General features: G+C 37.5%; 1 protein-coding gene across 2 annotated transcripts in view; it reads right to left on the bottom strand.

The window, feature by feature from the left end:
* Window positions 1–5361: 5361 nt before the first annotated feature.
* LOC120546081 (ras-specific guanine nucleotide-releasing factor RalGPS1-like) overlaps window positions 5362–13319 on the bottom strand; it is a 199585-nt gene continuing 191627 nt past the window's right edge. For both annotated transcript variants that reach the window (XM_039780850.1, XM_039780849.1), the window contains 3 exons: window positions 12835–12940; window positions 12654–12745; window positions 5362–7881 (listed from right to left, as the gene is read on the bottom strand). In XM_039780850.1, the coding sequence (XP_039636784.1) occupies window positions 7852–7881; window positions 12654–12745; window positions 12835–12940 (228 nt within the window). In that variant the 3' untranslated portion in view covers window positions 5362–7851. The remainder of the gene's footprint in view (window positions 7882–12653; window positions 12746–12834; window positions 12941–13319) is intronic.

Genomic DNA, 13319 nt, shown 5'->3' with positions numbered 1-13319 from the left:
ATCCAGCCTTGAAAAGCTTATCTCCACATGTGAGCAGGGGTGTCAGACTGACTTTCACTAAGGGCCAGACTGGAAAGGGAGAATCAGACATGTATAGTTTATTGACCTGATTTTATTTAAGAGAAAAAGTAAAATATGGAGTTATTTTTGTTTTTTTATAACCCAGGCAAAAAAAAGGTTTGAGAGCATATTTCTCTCACTGCAATCAAAAAACAAGTTTCTCTTTTTGCATCACGAAAACTTTTGCTTTTGAATCAAAATGTTTTGCTTGTGAGTGAAAAAGTTTTGTTTGCAAGTCTAAAAGTTTTGAGTCTAAAGTTTTGCGAGTCAAAAATGGCTTAGATAAGAGTTTCTATTGGTGGGTTTGACTGGGCATGGCCACACCCACGTTCAAGCGCTGCAGCGCTGGTAGGCGGCGTCCAGGATCTTCACCTAAAGCTTGATCTCCCGGCCGTGTTTGTGCTTTTCGGAGAATGTTTTATGAAGATATCCGACCCATGATGTGGCTTGCTGCATGTTTATTTGGTTTATTTGTGCTAACAGACCCCAGAAGAGCGTAGACCCCAGAAGTCTACGCTCCAGTTCTTTCGGTGAGTGATATATTATTTAATTTTACGTCATACGTTAGCATTATTAGCATGTTAACGAGCTTATTAGCTTTGAAGCCATGGTAGCCAAGTTAGCCACAGTTAGTAACGTTTAACTGGCATGCACCAAAGTCAAACCCTAACTTAGACACACATAGACACACAGTGCTTCCCTGGAGCGGGACAATACTGTTGGACAAAAGGTGTTTGAGTGAGGTTCACCACGTCATCTGGGGCTCTGAACACTTTGGAAGTCATCTCGTCTTCATCACTGATCACGTCTTCATCACTGACCAAAAAAGCGCCAACATTTTTGGGAAAAGCTTCAAAAACATTGGAAAAAGTGACATCGGAAAGAAACGTCGGAAAAAGCTCCTAAACAAAGTGTCATAAAAAGGGACATAAACATCGAAAAAAACACCAAAAGCTTCGGAAAAAGTGATAAAAACTAGGTGGGCCAAAATGTATTGTGAACCTAAATTGATATGCTGGCCGGATCAAAATCTGCAAGGGGCCTGATTTGGCCCGCGTGCCTTGAGTTTGACACATGTTGTAGAGCTGAAGAGGAAGAAGAGGAACAGTAAATATGTATGGGGATGGCGGCCATAAACGTCACTGTGAAGCTGCTCAGGTTGGGTTGTTCTATCTGCCCAGCCTCCCTCATTGTCAGACCAAAGTGACCCGACTCTAATCAGAGATTATGGCTCCTCCTCCTCCTCCTCTTACTGTACTCACACTACTATTATTTACTCTCCTGTTGGCCAAGACAGACAAGCTCACCTGTGGCCCTTTTATTGCTAAAGCTCTGATTGCTAAAAAAAAAGCATAGTTTAGAAAAGCAATCTGAGTGTAAAGCAGGACATGTGCTGTATTTCAGCAGAATTGACTCAGGGGGTTGGGATATGAGAAAGGTTGTGCTCAGTTTGTCTCAAGTACCATTATTACTGTGTAAACAATTGAGAAAAACTATAATCAATGAGTGTGTCTCAGCAAAAGTTTTGATTATTGATTATGTATGAGCTTAAATCATTTTAATGATGTAATACTTTTTATACCATTGTCTGTGTGAATACTCAATTCTGATTGGCTGCAGGATGTCCATTAAAATAATATAGGACACCTACTAATGAATTTCTGTACAAACTGACTGTTTAGCATTCTAAATAAATGCACCACAAATAAAAGAAAAAGAAAATGTCAATGTGTTATTTCCAACATTGAGTAGTCCTTCAGTGCCTGGTCCTCTGAACACCACAGGATGGTGCTATCACACACGCTGCAGGAATCCAGTTACACACGGTTTTTGACTATGACCTTTTTTATGACATTTTACTATATACTATAATATTACTTTTTTGTGATTTTTTTTAAAATACGATACTATGACTTTTTATGACTTTTTTTCCACATGCTATACTATGACCTTTTTATGATTTTGTCAACGTAATATACTATGACTAAAATATTTTTGTGATTATTTATACTATGATTCTTTATGACTTTTTTTTGTCATAACCTTCATGATGTTCGACTTTTTTTTCATGATTTTTTTGACATGCTATACTATGACTTTTTTTCAACATGCTATACCAGAGATAATCAAATATACTCGAAAAAAGTCATAGTATATAAACTACGCACAAAAAGTAAAGAAATTTGTGTTGGGTAGATTATTTCTTTGTTGTAACAATGCAACAACATTGATGATGGGCTTACTGTCCTACAGCTAAGGTAGCCATAAAAGCTTAGTAATATGTGCACCATAAAAATGTATGGTAAAGGCTTTAGGCCGCCCTACACGTTATTGTAGGTCCAGTTTAATATACAGTATGTAGTAGGGGGTCCCTGCTCCGTCTCTCTTTCAGCTAAGGGGTCGTTGAAGACCCCTGTGCTATACTATGACTTTTTATGACTATTTTCAACATACTATACACTGTGTTCCAAATTATTATGCAAATTATATTTTACACTGATTTTCCTAAATAGTCGATGCAAATTATATATATATATATATATATATATATATAAATAATATAATTTTCAAGTCACCAGCCGTTAGGGTATAAGTCGAATTTCATTGAACCCAATGAAAACAGGATTTTTTCTAAAATAAAAAACTCAAAATGCACTGTTCCAAATTATTATGCACAACAGAGTTTCAAAACATTTTATAGGTTGTAAAGAACTGAAAAAGGTAATTTGCTGAATTTGCAGCATTAAGAGGTCATATTTACTGAAATCAAAAGCTATTTCAATCAATAGCATCCAATTATATTTATATATATATATTATATCATTTGCATTGACTATTTAGGAAAATCAGTGTAAAATATCATTGCATAATAATTTGGAACACAGTGTACAATTACCTTTTATTTGTGATTTTTTCAACATGCTATACTATGACTTTAAATTACTTTCTATGACTAAACTACGCACAAAAAGTAAAAAAAGTTCTTGGCAATAAATCTCATACCATTGAAAAGCCTGATAATTTCCCTTTGAAATGGTGCCACATTTGTAAGGAATTTGTGGGATGAGCAGCAGAGCTGAGTATGTGGGTTACACCCATAACAAATTTGCCAAATCTTCTCTGACAATGCCAAACAGCTTTTCTTTGTTGACTCTTGTTTGGTGGTGTTTGGTGGATTGGGTGATTGAAGTCTGAAGTAACAATACATATTGTCAAGTTCACAATTTATTCATTTAACAAGCAGGAGCCTCAGTAGCGTGTGGAAGAACCAAACAGCCACAACAGCCTGGCACCTCCTCCTCATGCTGGTCACACACTGCTGTGGGATGGCATCCCATTTTTCAACCAGCATTAGATGCAAATCAGCTAACGTGGTTGTGTTGGTCACTCTGGCATTTATAGGTCAGAACTGCATGCAAGGCCATTCCATCCTCTCCACTCCCACATTCTGGAGGTAGTCTCTGATAAACCCTGCCCTGTGGGACGATTGGTGTCATCTTTGAGGATAGAGTTAGGTCCCAGACTGTGGAGGTATGGGATTGCCACTGATTGCAGTGATTTCATCTCGAACTCAGGCACCTGATTGTCAGCACCTGGGGGTATTGTCAGAGACAACGTGGCAAATTTGTCATGGGCGCAACCCACATACTGAGCTCTGCTGCTCATCCCACAAACGCATGTTCAATGGAAATAATCAGGCTTTCCAACGGCATTAAGATTTATTGCCAAGAAGCATTGTTACCACAAAGAAATAATCTACCAAACACAAATTTACGAACTTTTTGTACATAGTTTATATAGTATGACTTTTTATCTTTTTTTCGACATACTATACGATGACTTTTTATAAATTTTTTCGACATACTATACTATCACTTTTTTCGACATACTTTACTGACTTTTTTTCATTTTTTCAACATTGTATACTATGACTTTTTTATCACTTTATCAACATAATATACTGTGACTTTTTTATCACTTTTTTCGACATATTATACTACGACTTTTTATAATTTTTTTTCAACATTCTATACTTTAAAAAAACAAAATTGACATACTATACTGTGATTTTTTTATCACGTTTTTCGACATGCTAGATTATGACTTTTTTATAATTTTTTCGACATACTATACTATTACTTTTTTCGACATACTATAACTTTTTATCACTTTTTTATCATACTATACTATGACTTTTCTATCACTTTTTTCGACATACTATACTATGATTTATCTTTTTTTCGACTTACTAAGCTTTTACTTTTTTATCACTTTTTTCGACATACTATACTATGACTTTTTGTCACTATTTTCGACATAGTATACTGACTTTTCGACATACTATGCTGACTTTTTATAAAAAATTTTGACAAAATATACTGACTTTTTTTATCACTTTTTTTGACATACTACACTATGACTTTTTTCCATCATACTATACCATTCAAATTTTTTTTTGACATAATATACTATGACTTTTTTTCGTCACACTACTATTTTTTAAAAAACTTTTTCAACATACTATACTATGACTTATTTTGTAAAAGCTGCTGAGCTAACCTGTAGCATTTACTTACAAATGTTATGCTACGTTCACATTTTAGACAACTGTTAATATTTTCCTCATTAACTATGTGTTATTTCACCCACTGGTAACAAATGTTAATTCATAAGATCTGACCGGCTTGATCCGTGGATGAACCACAGGGCCGCAGATACTATACTTTATATATTCTCGCTCTCTCTCTCTCTCTCCGTCCCTCTCGGTCACACCTCTTTACATGGCATGGGTGAAAAGACTTCAGCAGAGGATACATCAGTGTATCTTCGATTATAACTCCTCCTCCGGGGAGCCTCCGCACTCCTTGGTCCTTGCTCCTCGATGTGCATTTTAGGAATTGGGACGTCCTTGAAGATGGCGCGCTGAGAATGATTTCCGGGTCATAAGTCCGAGGATTGAGGAGTCAAGGAGGTACAAATTTGGGAATTGGGAAAGGCCCAGGGTTGTGTGCAGCCTGAAGCAACACCTGCAGACAGTATGCAAGAATGAAAGACCTACCCCCTCTCTGCATGTTTTTCAGTAAAAAAAGTTGAATACACCCTTGCTTTTGTTCACCCCAAATCGAAAAAACTGAAAGTCAACAGTTTTATCCTACAGCCAGGAAATCACTGGGTTAATACCTTCTGAATGCATAAACTCTTGATACTGGACATGCACAGATGAAATTAGTACTGAATTTGCATTTGCTATTACCTCAACACATTCAACTGTTTCTTTAATAACAAGATTTACCCTTTAAATAGCATGTGAAATAACAAAAACGAGTTTAATATAGCCTATTGTACAGCAACAGCAGAGGGACAAAAAAGCAAAATGTTTGTTTCTACTCGTTGAAAATGTAATGCGACAATGTCAATCAATGCAAAACACGTTCATAATAAAATACTGCAATACTAAATACTAAACCAACACAGGCTCAGTCATTCACATGTGATGAGTGGACATTTTATGAAGAAAGCCTAATATTCCTTAGTGGTTGGAGGAACATTATAGCATATGTCTCCTGTTACAATAAAAAAAAGCAGCAGGTGCCCATTGATTTTGAAAGTCAATTAGCAAACCCTAGAAACTTGCTTAAGTTGTGTAATCTATTACACAAGTACACTTCGATACCTATAAATGCCAATTGCCAATTGATTTTCCTACAGAAAGGAATGGAATCCACTGAATGCCCGGAACAGCAAGTATTTAAGAGAGCCTTCATGACTGCATTCATCTGAAGTAGGACAATAACACTGGAGAAACTATTGGACTACAATTGGAAATCTTGACTATTAAAAGTAGTCCACACTTTGTTTTAGTCAAGGACAATAAGGAACGAGTTCTAAAAAACAAGACAAAGAACATTTCAATTTATCAGATTCTTAACAACGTGATTACACTTGACAAGTATATGCTTTCATTACTGCTTGTCAATATTTTTGCCACTGTTGCATTTGATAATCATAAATAAATGACTGACAGTTACTATGGGTTCTACTAGGATTATTCCAGTTTATTAAAACTTGGATCTTTTTTCATAGCTTTTGGTCTGGGAACACCAGACAATCAGACAGGTCGGAACGACCCAACAGTTTGTCCTGATGAATAAACCACTTTATTTTGAGATAAGACTAAAAGTGAGCGCACCTGAAATGTTAATTTCTTATTGCATAAGAAAACTGTGTGCACACAACTACAGTAAGTATGATGGGTAAAAGCTGAAGCAGAATGTAGGTCTGTAACAGCTCCACCCTCCACCCCCACTATGGTCTTCTGGCTCCAAAAAAACCAAGGTGGCAACGGTCAAAATGTTAAACTCAAGGCTTCAAAACCAATGGTTGGTGACACCGTGGCTACGTCCACTTCTTTTATAGTCTATAAATCCAAGTTAATAAAGCAGAATTATCCTTTAAGTTCAACATTTTGATTTTGAAGCATGTTATAATGCTGATGGAGTCTTCCCTTATTCCAATGTCCTTCAGTTGGAGATCATGATTCAAACTAAGTTTTAGGCTGGCATCCCACCAACAGTCAGCAGCTGGCCAATTAAAGTAAATAATCGTACCACTTCCCTTTGATGACTGTCAAAAAAATAAACTCTTTTACAAATAAATACAGTATTTACACACACATGATTGTTGAAAGCTTGGTACTTCATTGTAAATTGCTTTAAATTGACTCCACCAGCTGCCTGGCATCCTGGTGTGGACAACAGCTGGCTGTCTTCTGCATTACTGATTGTAATTATCACATTGTTCAGTACCACTTCTATGGGGTTTGACAAATTCTGATAAGTTTTGTAGAAAATATGAATTGTTGCTATTTGTAAACATTGGTATGTACATCAGCAAACACTTTTTACAGGAGAACTACCAACTGAGGTAGCGAGGGGGGAAACAAGTGAACTGGCGTAGGGCTGCTTCTTCATCTGACCACAATTCTGGCTCTTAAAACCAACTTCAAGATTCCATATTGTTTTTGTACACCTATAAATACTCTTATTTTGGAACAAATTCAGTCCAGCTGTATGCCACAGGGCTAAAGGTGATAAAGACTCATCTTCTGTCCTTTTTGCTGCAGTGCTGATTTTTAATGGTAATAATGAGACTTTAAAACAGGGTGATGTTTTTCATGCTCAAAGCTCCAGATTCCGGTTGGGATGTGCGTTGAAGTTGTTGCCTACTCTGACTCTGGTATAATGTTGAAATGCAGAAAAACATTGCAATAGCAGTTTCACAGACTGAACAACAGGGGTGTGTTTTTTAACTTCCTGTGTTACAAATGCGAGCTCCATTTAAAGACCGTGTTAACACTGGTCAGCAAAGTCAAGATCAGCATCAGTCAGCTGACACTGTTGTCCACATTTGTGCACTGATCGTTTCACCCAAACAGCACTCCAACGTGGGCCCAGAAACAGTGTGCTTGCTCACATGTTTTTAGCAACATAACAAATGACAGAGAACAAGGACGATTAGAGACAGTAACAAGGGACAACCTCAACAAGTCTTCCATTGGCTGGATTTTTCCAGAGTTGACATTACATTTAGTCCTAGTGAAGAAGAAAGCAGGTGTGTTGGCATATGAAGTCACACATCCAGTATTAGAGAGCTTCTTCTAGAGTGCCAGATGCTTCTTGACTCTCCCATTTCAGTAGATACCATCACATTCCACTGTGTTCCATTATCTAGTCTGTACATCCCAAACAAATGGGTTTGGCACAATAATGTCCCGCTGTGTAAGGTGTGCTCTCATTCAAATGACATGAGGTTTGCTGGCATCTGTTGAACGAAAAGAACAGAAATTTAGCACACAAATTAACCCTCATGCCCTCCTCGGCAATTTTTGTAAATTTTTCTCAAGTTTTTTTTTTTCATTTTGTGATCATTTTTGCTGTGTTACTTCTTATGGCATGACATTTTGTAGGAATCCTTCTTTTCAGTCAAATTTGTTAAATCCAGTGTTTTTTACTCTTACATGTCTTTTATACTTATATGATTCATTTTGTACCCTCTGGACACCTTCGAGGCAAAAATGTCCACACGCACAAAAACTGTTATTAAATCATCATATATCAATATTTTTTTCTGCTTTTTTTCATAAATCACTTAACTTCTAACCTAATCAAAACCACAGACATTCAATCATTTTCAGGATTTTAACCCTTTAAATGCCAGTTTATGTATTTGAAGTATGTCATTATTTATAAAAAGAAAACAGGACACCTTCGAGGCAAAAATGCCCCCATTGACTTCCATTATAACCACATTCTGTAATGTCAGCATTTCATTTTGAACAAAAGTGGTAATATTTGACATTTTTACAATATTTCACCAGATTCAACCATTTTGCCCTTGTAGGCCGATGCATGAAGTCATTGTATTTTTACCAGTTATATCATGGAGCTGTGTGGTGTGTGTGTGTGTATGTGTGTGTATATGTATGTGTGTGTGTGTGTGTGTATGGGTGTGTGTGTGTGTGTGTGTGTGTGTGTGTGTGTGTGTGCGTGCATGCATGTCTGTGTGTGAGAGAGAGTTTGTGTAAATCTGGGTGAAAAAAGGGCTTCTTTTGAAGGATGCATTTCATGTGTCTTTGAAGACGTGCTTGAATAAAAACATTGTCTCCTGCATTTGTTGTAAACAGAAACAACTATTAGTGTGTTGATGCACCTGGCTCTAGAGAAGGAGAAAGACCTGGAGCAGAGAGAAGGAGCCTTTATCTTCCAGCCAACTGCAGGACTCATCTGAAGATGACACAAGTTTCTGGAGTCTGACAAAATGGTCACTGGTGTCCTCCAACTCTGTGAGTGCCTCTAACCTTCCTCTGAAAGTGGAGAGGACTCTGAAGATCCTGTCCATCCTAACATTGAATGGACAGTGAAGAATTGGCAAGTCTGGTCTCCATCTAATACTGAGACGCTGCGCAACATTCAAGCACCGACCGGCATGATGCCAGAGCCCACGAGATATGCCATATCAAGAATCCATGATGTGGCATCCTCTTTCCACCTTTTCTTCACTCTTGACTTGATCCAGCTGATTCAGGAAATGACAAACCTACACGGGAGGTGTTCAATCTCAGGATGGAGTGATGTGGATGCTCAAGAGATTTTAACATACATGGGACTTCACACTTGGCTGGTGTGTACCGGTCCAAAGGGGAATCCACCCGGAGCCTGTGGGATGTCCATAGTGGGAGACCAGTCTTCAGGGCCACCATGTCCCACAAACCATTTGAAATGATAAGCACCAGTTTACAGCAAATGCAGGAGACAATGTTTTTATTCAAGCACGTCTTCAAAGACACATGAAATGCATCCTTCAAAAGATGCCTTTTTTCAGCCCCCAAATGCTGACATTACAGAATGCATGGTTTTATACTGTAAAGTCAGTGAGATCAAAACATGTGGTTATAATGGAAGTTAATGGGGGCATTTTTGCCTCGAAGGTGTCCAGAGGGAGTATCTGGAACTACATAAAAAGTACTAATGCAATCAAATTAATTTTGTTCATAATCTTTGATATATCCAAGCCTCTAATCCCCACCAAAGCCCCATTCCCCTACGATTTATTTTATGGAAAATAATTAATGATCTGTTGGGTTTTTCATAAACAGGGTATCCTAGAGACAAATTCAATACCTTTTAATACCATTTTTAATACCTTCTCAATATTTTTTAAAACCAACACGCCATTAAGTTGCAGGTTTATACGGCAACACGTTTTCTAACCATTAAACAGAGTTTGAGATTTATTTTTAAAAAAAATACACCCTCTAGGCCAATAGAACAACGCAGATAGTGAAAGTCAACACAATAGATTAGACTCACTGACTTTGTATACATCTTGCAACCCTAACCCATCTTGCATTCATTTCACCTTTACAATAAAATTAATAGATTATATAAAATTATAAATTAAAGCAGTTCAAAGAAACAAGCATTCACTGATGCCATTATAACCACTTCAAACTAAGTGAACCTTCTTCTGTATGTACAGACACGCAAATGAGTACACATAGAAAATATTCCATGAGGCAAGTGAAATACAAGAAAACAGACATACATACATACAGACATGCATGTCATTCTAACCATTTAAAACTAAGTAAACCTGTGATGTCATGGTAAGTGCTTCAATTGAATTGCTTTTTATTCCCAACTAGGGGTGCATACTGCTCAAACCAACATGAAAAACGTAGCTAGTAATGTCCACTCAGCGTTTTGTTTTGTTGTTAAACTGTGTTAAAATGAGCGACGACGTTAATCACCGGTTTCAAGTAACGGCACAGTCTATTTGCTGGATGGTTAAGCTAACGGTTGGTAGCTAACATTAGCAGATAAGCCCATTGACAGCGACGTTATTGTTCATATTTTGGCACAATCAATGTTTCTGACCGTAGTAGTAGTGGTCATAGTGACTGAAATTGTAGCTAATGTGAGATGCTAAAAAGAATCTACACGCTGTTTTCAGGTTAGGTTACTTTTTGACGTTCAACACCCCCACCCCCGCTACTGAAAACCATTCTAGAGGAAACACTGTCAGCCATCACAGCATCTACATCGAGAGCTAGGAGGACACAGTAGAGCTTTTCAGAACTTGTTCAAATAAATTATTTATGTAAAAGCAATGACACTTCCACACTGTTAAGAGAACGCACAAAACCACCTTGCACACTGAGACCACTATGTCCTTAATCAATCTGAATAACCTATCCACTTCTACTGTCCCTATACAATATTTTCTTACCAGCAGAGATGCCAACTGCTTGCCCTGGAGGAATGTTTGCACTATACTCTTCCTCTGTGTGATGCAACACTCAGGATCTCGGTTCATCTTTGTGGGATACAAACAACTTGAAAACAAAGCAGAGCTTCTGCTGTTGGCTAACAGCGGTCTTTGGAATCGGCTTTGGCCGCGACTCTGGAAGACTTGGAGTTAAGCTTTTCTTTGTGAAAAGAACAAGAAATCATTCTTAAAAAAGGAAGATGTGTTCGGAGTTTTGCCGACCCGATACGCAAAAGTGTAATCTATCAACTAGCTCCGCTATCTTCTTCGTTGCTCTGCCTGGTTGTAGCATGCAGAGGGAATTTGAAAGACAACCGTTTATCCCGCCCCTCGGATTGAGCCCTGCCAATGGTGTGAACCCAGACCCTACACCTTGATGTGGGTCTGGATTGTCGGGCTAAAATAGGCTATCACCCAATGCGGGATAGGATATAATATCACACAAACTTTACAAGATTAACTTAAATAGACATAATAAAACAAATGGACAACTCATAGTTTGCAAAAAAGTCATTAAAAAATGAATACCTCGTAAAATGGCGATTAATACCATTTAATACCTTTTAATGGCCTTAATTTTTACTAATTTGATTTACTACCTTTTAATACTTTTTAAAACCCCGCGGACACCCTGATAAATAATAATTACTTTAAAGAATTAAACTGGCATTTAAAGGGTTAAAATCCTAAAATAATATTGAATGTTTGGTAGTTTTGAGCAAGTCAGAAGTTGTTAAAGTGATTTATGAAAAAAAAGCAGAAAACAATATTGATATATGATGATTTAATATCAGTTTTTGTGTGCGTGGACATTTTTGCCTCGAAGGTGTCCAGAGTTAGTTTTTTTAAGGAGGGCATGAGGGTTAAAAACGGGGAAAGCTGCTGGCTCCGCCAAAAATGAACAAAAGCCAAAAGGCTATTCTGTGTCTGTATATGTTTTAACCCAATTTTAATTGATTGATTTTTATAGATATTTATATTTATATATTATCACCTTCTAAAGTTGTTATGAACGTGTTATCAAACCTATTTACTGTATATATTTAGCAGATATAAAAGAACATTAACATTCATTTGGAGTCATGTGTTTGGTGACGTGATGAATGTCAGTCCAATGCTCTGACTCTCAGGTTGCTAAATGCGCCACTGTGTTCACTAGCTGTTAGTAGCAGGTAGTGCTCAGTGGGTTCATCATTGAAAACAGCTGCTGCAGCTGCTGAAAATGAGGTGGATGAGAGTGCCGAGACTCAACCAAAACAGTAAAGTCGGGGGCTGAAAAATAAAACACTGCAGAGTTGGGTTAAAGTTCTTTGTGAGTAGTCCACTCACAAAGAACTTTAACCCAACTCTGCAGTGTTTTATTTTATTTAGCCCAAACTGATACAATGTCTTCCTGAGGGAAACACTGCTGGCTCTCCTTGATGATCCCATCATACAGTACACCTTTGACCCATGATGGTAACATTATGGCCATATTTGTAAATTGATTCAGGAAGTATTTAAAGCAAGAAACATGGCTGATGCTTTTAAATACAAATCTAATTTTGAATCTATTTGTAATGGTACACAGTGGTGAAACAGGTGGTGGAAAGTCTTGGTCTTGGTTCGTGTCTCCCTGCTTCTGAGGATGGTTCAGTATTTATGGTTATAACTCTTCTATATCATATACTGTATATTCCCATTTCTATCCATCTGTCTCAGGAAAAAATCTGACCAAAACTCACTCATGGTCCACACAGATTGGGGAGTGTGTGTGCTGAACATACCTGGGGTCTGCTGCTCCTACAAGCCTCTTCCAGGTTTTTGTGCCAGATGATCGCTGAAAACCTGGATCCTGTCTGGAACTTGTAAACATTGCCTGTGAAGTACCACACATTGCTTTGTGTGATTATCTGAATTTAAATGAGAGACAACAAAAGAAAACAGAGAACGGAGTGTGAAGCTGACCTTTGTCTGGGTCATTGAGCTGGAAGATGTTGGGTCTGGCTGGGTCATCTGGCAGCACCACCATCCATCCCGTCACACACACCTTCTTGCAGGGGTTGGCCTTATACTGTGGCACACACAGGAATACAGCAGCTCACATTCACAGCAAACAGGTCCAAACTAATGGCTGTGATTGGAGCCTATGGACATAGAACACAGCTACACCGTGACTATGTGCATCTCTTTAACCCTCATGCCCTCCTTAAAAAAAATAACTCTGGACACCTTTGAGGCAAAAATGTCCACGCACTCAAAAACTGTTATTAAATCATCATATATAATTTTTCTTTTTTCAATATTTCTGCTTATTTTTCATAAATCACTTAAACAACTTCTAACCTAATCAAAACCACCAAACATTCAATTATTTTCAGGATTTTAACCCTTTAAATGCCAGTTTATTTATTTGAAGTATTTCATTTATTATAAAAAAAAAAACACAAAAA

The sequence above is a fragment of the Perca fluviatilis genome, chromosome 17 (genome assembly GCF_010015445.1).
Source record: "Perca fluviatilis chromosome 17, GENO_Pfluv_1.0, whole genome shotgun sequence".
NCBI classification, from domain to species: domain Eukaryota; kingdom Metazoa; phylum Chordata; class Actinopteri; order Perciformes; family Percidae; genus Perca; species Perca fluviatilis.
The sequence above is the reverse complement of the archived record's forward strand: the minus strand, read 5'-3'. Positions and strand labels throughout refer to the sequence as shown.